A 6,582-nucleotide genomic window follows, 5' to 3' on the forward strand; every position below is an offset into this window, starting at 1 on the left:
TGATCGTCACTAATAGTGCTATTTTTTTATTTTTTTTGTAATATTAGTGATGACCACAAAAGTTCTTGCTAATAATCAATTATTATTGACGAATTTTTCACAACAAAAATACATGATTTTTGTGACTGACTTTTAATGACCTGCTAGGATGTCTAAAAGATCACTAAATACCAATGATGTGTCATTAGTGACCTTTTTACAATGTCACTAATTAATACGTCAGTATTTAGTATTTACTGGTGTGTTACTGGTTGACACGCCACTAATTAGGGTAATTTTATTTATTTATTTATTTAAAAAAAAGAAATTTGCAATCCGAAAATAAATATTTTTAAATTTGTTACGGTTTAAGATCAATCCATCCTAAACTTTAACCCCTAACCCTAAACCCTAATCAATTACATTTTCATCAATCCATGGTCAACACAATCACAACTATTAAAAAATCAAAATACAAGTTTCAACAAACATACAATCAATCTATGTCATAGATTCATAACAAATTATACAGATTACAAAACATGAACAAAAAATGCAAGAAGTATTCACCAACTAAAATAACCCTAAATGTCACCCAATATCAGTTGTCAATAATATTTTCATGACCGGGTAACTGTACAACATTTTCCGTACCAGCTGCGAATGATAAAACAAACACAATTAACAAACAATATGATAGAATCATATCAAGTCCTAAGCATTGAGCAAGGTGTGAATTTAAACAAACGTCATCATACCAAGAAAAAAAAGTTATTAATCATTACTTGATCCGCTATCAACAAAAGATATCACATTCATATGAAGTATGAAAATTTTTGTTTGGCACTGCGTTATTATTAGAGACTACGGCTAAGAATTCTGACTGGCGCCACATTAACTCTATTTGGCTAAAGCAGGACATAATCTCAGACTGTGCCGCCAAGACCTCATCCATTTGTGCCTTGTGAGCCCGCTCACCCTCAAGTGCTCTCTCCAACACCTCATCCATTTGTGCCTTGTGTCGTGCCCACTCACCCTCGAGTACTCTCTCGATCGCACAAGAGAGTACTTTGTCACGCTTGACGATTCGGAAGGGTCGGTTGGCATTAGCTACCATCATCTCCTGCATGTTGTATTAAATGTTGGTACGTTGAAGAAATATGCATCATAAATAAGTTATCACACACATAAGTAAAACAATATATGAAAGGTGAGTAGCATACACATCTCTCATTTGCTATGTCATTTGGATAGCTTTCATACTTCCTCACATGAGTTGTTATGTACGATTTTGCTCGCGTAGGAGGAGTGACATCCTTGACAACCTGCCGAAAGAATAAAACATTATAACACATGTTTTATATATATATAATGTTTACATCTATATGTACATGATAAATTGGTGTACATACTTCTTCGTATGACAACCTCGCATAACTTTTGGTCCCCATGCAATGAGGAGTATTTTGCAATGCTCGTAATTGCTTCATACGGGCAGTATACTCCTACACAATTAACATTTTTAGTATGTGAGCACAACTAAATGAAATTAATGAAACTATTCAAAATAGTAACATAACTCATGACTAACCTGATACTCCTCGTCACACCATTTATCCAACAACGAATCCAAGTCGTTGGAGTGGTAGTTGGAGAGTTTTTTTTCCCCTACTCTTGCTCGTACCGTCTCAGGAGTATCGCCCCACCGAATCCCTAGGTCTTTTTTTGCTATGTGTCACCAATTCTTGAGCTTAATTTACGCCCATATCCCGGAACATATCCCGTTTTACTTTTTCTAAATCGCAGCTTGTGGAATGTAAAATTCCACCTACATAAGTTAAAAGTTGATAAATAGAGGAAAAAAAAAAAACAAGAAATAATATGTGCATATATATATATAGACACGCGCGCGCGCGCACACACACACACAATACGTTGTATATATTAACAATATATTACAGACGTTTCATATAACATCTAGTTTTAAACATACCATCAGGGCTTCCCATATATGCTCCGTCGTAGGAGCCGGTATATGCGCTCAGTCGTCCCGTAAATGCACATAGGTCCCACTCCATATTAGCTTCCCAGTCTATCGTTTAAATTTATTGGCGCTAAATCCTACTGGTTGCCAGCCTAGATTATACTTCATCACGACCCTCTTTCCCACGGGAATCTCCCACGCCTTGTGCGGGTCTGTAATGGTTAGCACTTCGAAACAGGTGTTGCCATCCGAATTAGTACCTAACACATTAATAGATACCAATGTTAATTATTTCGAATTGAATATTAACTACAAAACATAAATACGTATATATCCTTTAGATTTATAAAAATATATACTTACCTATCGTCCGGATCCTTGTGTAGCAGTTTCGTCCTCGGGCTGTGCATCATGCAGGCCCTCCGGAGCCTATGTCTCGCTATCGTGCGGATGCTGTGTCTCGCTATCATTAGTACCCGATATGCTGTAGGGGAATAGCGCGCCGCGCCACGCCACGTGACCAGGGGAACACATCCCTAATTGGCTCATCATTGCCGGCAAAGGAGGCAGATGATCAAATGTATCATCATGCATGTTGTACGACTGATGTTGATCATATTGGTACCCCCCCCCCCCCCCCCAAGTGATCATCTGCGAGTACTGGTCTGTACCCTACCTTTGTGTGCATAGGGTCGCTAGATCTTGATCCCTGGCCCCTAGACTGCTTGAAGTGGCGTGGGATCCTATGTGCTATGATTTTCCCCTATAACTCATTGTACCCTATGAAAATAGATCACGTATTTATAAATTATATATCAACCATATGCACCAGAATACATGAATGACTCGCATATTTGACAATGAGATATATATTTATTAACCCAATGCACAAATTAATATTTTATACCATTTACAAATGATGTAATAATTAGTTAACAATCACCAATTAATGTAGAAATAAATAACATGAAACCATTTAATTAAAGTAAACTATTTAATTTTCAATTTTAATAGAATATTAAAATCACATACGTTTGGATCGGATCTACGTCGGGTCGGATGTGATCGAAGTCATCCTGCGGATTATGGTCATTATTATTGGGAGAGTTGGTTGCCCCTAATACACTGGTCTCAAAAAAAAAACAAATTTCTTGTAGAGAGTTAAATTCAACATTACCTATTTTTAAGCTATATATACCATCTCGGTAAGACCCAAAAAGATAAATATAATGCAACAATTAATATACTCAGGTGTACAATATAATGTATAAAGAATGATAGTTCCGGGAGTATATAAGTGCATCATCATATGGTAATTTTTCTTCTCTCCAAATTATATTTTCAACAACTTGAGAAAATACATGTAACCAGTAATTATATTCCTTAGCATTTCATGTAATAATCCACTAACGTTTTATTAGCAAATTGTTCTTGTTTGTTGTACTTCTCAAACTGCACGCGCAAAATGATGCTCCTACGTACCTTTGGGGTGGCCATTTGTGTTTTCATGAGCCAAACGTTGTTTTACTGACCTCCGTAAGTTGAGGTTCAACGCCAACAGACCTGAGTTTCGACAACTTGTACGTTCTCTTGTGTAAACGTGCTTGTAGGAACGTACAACGTGCACATGAATGTGAAATGAAACCAGCATCGATTAAGGAATCCATTCTCTTGTCTCGGGTTATTTATATGTAGGTTGTAGCTGATCATGATTCTTGAGTACTCCACACGTTGCCGACTCTTGCATGCATGCATGCATGCATCCATCCCAAAAATCTCCTCTTCTGGCTACGTATATAATGTGATATAATTCCCTTTACATTATATCATTGATAGAGAGAGAGAGAGAGAGAGAGAGAGAAGGGAAAATGGGAGGGGAGTGTTTCTCATTTGCAGCGCATGTTGTAAGAGGCAGATGGTTCATGGTTTTTGCCACCATGCTGTTCATGGCCGGGTCTGGAACATATATAGTTTAATCCTAAGTATTCAATTCGAGAAAATTGAGTTCCAGATATATATAAAAGCACATGCAAGAGGACTCGAACCAAAGAAACATGTCAGTACTTATTTAGGCCTGAAATCTGAAAAAATTTCATTTATTTGTGTTTCCAATAGGAGCCTCTATGACAACTCAAGCAGAGCTGAACCCAACAAACCATTTAAACACGTAACAGAAAGGAACTTTAAAACAGTGATAAACATGTTGAAGATGGTATGTAGCCAAGTGGATTGATGTAACTTTTGAGTATGAAAAGTTGAATTTATGTGAACCCGGAACTTGAATCATATTCCTGGATTCCAGTTTTACATTTATAGTCAGAATTATGAAACAGAGATGTTCGACAAATTGTGCCCCTCTGTTTTTCTCATTGGGGGAAGAACTGCTTTTACAACATAAAATACAGCAAATTAATTTCAACGGACAAAAAATTATTGGTATATTACCATAGGAGGAATGTTGAACTTGCCAGAAATGAAGGGTATTTCCGACGGCCTCTCAACCACATCTCGATAAAAAGCATATTCTGCCTCATAGTCATGCAGCCCAAGCTCTTCTTTCTGATTGGTATGATAGTGATGCTTAGCTGAAGCCGATTTCCCAAACCCAAAAAGACTAACCTTATCACAAACTCCCAAAGCCAGCATCACAGCCTGCATACCAGAAGAATAATGGAAATTAGCCCCATCGTGAGCAGGCCCCCATTCTTCCAAGGACTTCCCCGTCTCCTCCGCAAAGCGTTTCAAGGAGTAATACTTGACAATCCTCGCACACAACACATCAAACCGTGGATCAGTGACGAGCAGAGGCGCCTTGTGAGACGAATTGCACATAGTATAGTCCAAGAAATGCACCGGCTGACAAACGTACATGATGATTGGCACATTGTCGCCGTATGGATGGCAAAAACAACCTTTCCTCCACGTGCAAAGATGCAAAATGTTGCTATTTACAAACGAAACACTGGTCCTCCACCCCACATTGCGCTCGAATCCCCCTGTTCTTGCATTGTTCAATCTTATCACAACCTCGTGGCTGTCAATTAGCTCCCCATAATCACTCTTCAAGAGAATCCCACTGTTCCCCACAACCGCACACGACGAGTACCGTTTGTCCGAACCCACCAAACCGGTGTGCCTATCGATGGGATGCTTCAGTAGTCTTATCAACTCCAACATGATTTCCGGCTCAAAGAACGCTTTCCTTCGAGCCCATTCCTGCAATCCTCTCCGGAAATCCAACCAGTACCGATAAATCTGCGGCGACCGCAGTGACAACGGTATTCCATTGGAGGACCTTTCTCTGACTTCAGGGTCACTGAACCTTCGCCAAGCGGCGAAGGTCTGGTACCTGCCCTGGCCACCAACGTTTCCATCCAGCAACTGCTCTATCTCGTCCTTTTCTTTTGCCTCTCCTATGTCAATCGCCGCGTATCTGAGCAGCGTGGAGTTGAACAAAGGCGCTGGCGTCGACGTCGTCGGCCTCGGCGTCTGCGTCGTCGTCGCCAACACGTTGATCAGGTCGAAATCGAACGCGCCCGAGCCCGCACCGCGGCGGACCAGGGCGCGGAAGCTGACGGTGAAGGCGAATACGGTGATCAGAAGAATGCTGAACAGAGGGCGGACCGACCGCTTCATTGGCGCAATGAAATCTCCGGACCGGCTGTCGGGCTTCGCTAGAGACGGCCACAAGCAATGCGCGGTGTAGATCTTGTAGGTACGTGGGTCAGATTCATCTTCTCTTTCAAGAACTTTGGGCATCGGAAGAGAGAGGACGAGGCGAATATTGATCAGGGCGAGGACTTCCCGATGAAATGAACCATGGGATGGAAGAGAGAGTAGAACACAAACGTGCGTTTAGCTCAGTAGATTTTCCAAGATTAATTTCTCGACTGAACAGCAGCTCAAGTTCGGGGCAACAGATCTTGGAGTGGAAATACAGAGAAAAAAAAGTAGGCTATGGAATGGAAATGAGAGTGAAATTTGAGTGTGGGATTTGGTTGAGAAACGGGAATTATTACAAACAACAGATTAAACACCAGCTCAATTTGCAAAGAAAGTGGACAAATGGAATTGAAAATTTTTAATCTGAAAGATGTGATATCAAGAACCCTTTTTTTATGAGTGATTGAGTTCAAAGCCAGATAAAAGAGCAGAAAGTTTGATAGGGAAGGTGGGTTGAGCTGAACGAGGAGAAGCTTCATTGGGATTCTGCAGTGTCTGGTTTTTGAGAATTTAAGGAGCAAAGACCTCACCCCCACCCCACAACCCACCGCCACCCTCACACCCCACCCCACACCCCACCTCTCCCTGACAACCAGATGAAAGTTGAAACACCACCTTCCAAAAGAGCTAATAACTGGGGGGGATCAGAGCTCCTAGGCTGCTTTTATAGGTCAACCTTTGTTTTTCTTTTAAAATGAATAAGAACAACTAAAACAAAAAACACAGTCCCAAAAATAGAAAAATACAGAATTAAAAAAAAATATATATATATGAAAAAAAAAAAATCGATCTTAATAAAAATCCAGCCATACTTCTAAAGAAAATCTTAAAAAGAAATGTGTTGGATATGATTCTTTTATCCATCTTTTATATATTTATTTTACAAATTCATCGTT

At 39.9% G+C, this 6,582-nt stretch overlaps 2 protein-coding genes across 2 annotated transcripts; both read right to left on the reverse strand.

Moving 5' to 3' along the window:
* Nucleotides 1–469: 469 nt before the first annotated feature.
* Nucleotides 470–2,252, reverse strand: LOC133876972 (uncharacterized). The gene is made up of 5 exons (XM_062315194.1): nucleotides 1,973–2,252; nucleotides 1,571–1,807; nucleotides 1,392–1,484; nucleotides 1,203–1,304; nucleotides 470–1,102 (listed from the first exon to the last, which is right to left on the reverse strand). The coding sequence occupies exons 3-5, from the start codon at nucleotides 1,467–1,469 to the stop codon at nucleotides 776–778; spliced, it is 507 nt and encodes a 168-aa protein (XP_062171178.1). The 5' UTR covers nucleotides 1,470–1,484; nucleotides 1,571–1,807; nucleotides 1,973–2,252; the 3' UTR covers nucleotides 470–775.
* Nucleotides 2,253–4,045: 1,793 nt separating this feature from the next.
* LOC133878272 (beta-1,6-galactosyltransferase GALT29A-like) lies at nucleotides 4,046–6,220 on the reverse strand. Its single transcript, XM_062316807.1, has one exon. It carries the CDS (start codon nucleotides 5,720–5,722, stop codon nucleotides 4,394–4,396), a length of 1,329 nt encoding a protein of 442 aa, XP_062172791.1. The 5' UTR covers nucleotides 5,723–6,220; the 3' UTR covers nucleotides 4,046–4,393.
* Nucleotides 6,221–6,582: the final 362 nt, after the last annotated feature.

This window comes from Alnus glutinosa, chromosome 9 (genome assembly GCF_958979055.1).
Source record: "Alnus glutinosa chromosome 9, dhAlnGlut1.1, whole genome shotgun sequence".
Taxonomy (NCBI): domain Eukaryota; kingdom Viridiplantae; phylum Streptophyta; class Magnoliopsida; order Fagales; family Betulaceae; genus Alnus; species Alnus glutinosa.

Coding starts and splice junctions, on each gene's coding strand:
- LOC133876972 (XM_062315194.1), bottom strand. CDS start 1,469: ATGAAGCAATTACGAGCATTGCAAAATACTCCTCATTGCATGGGGACC. Junction 1,305..1,391: donor CGAGGTTGTCATACGAAGAA/GTATGTACACCA, acceptor TTCTTTCGGCAG/GTTGTCAAGGATGTCACTCC. Junction 1,103..1,202: donor ACATAGCAAATGAGAGATGT/GTATGCTACTCA, acceptor TACAACATGCAG/GAGATGATGGTAGCTAATGC.
- LOC133878272 (XM_062316807.1), bottom strand. CDS start 5,722: ATGCCCAAAGTTCTTGAAAGAGAAGATGAATCTGACCCACGTACCTAC.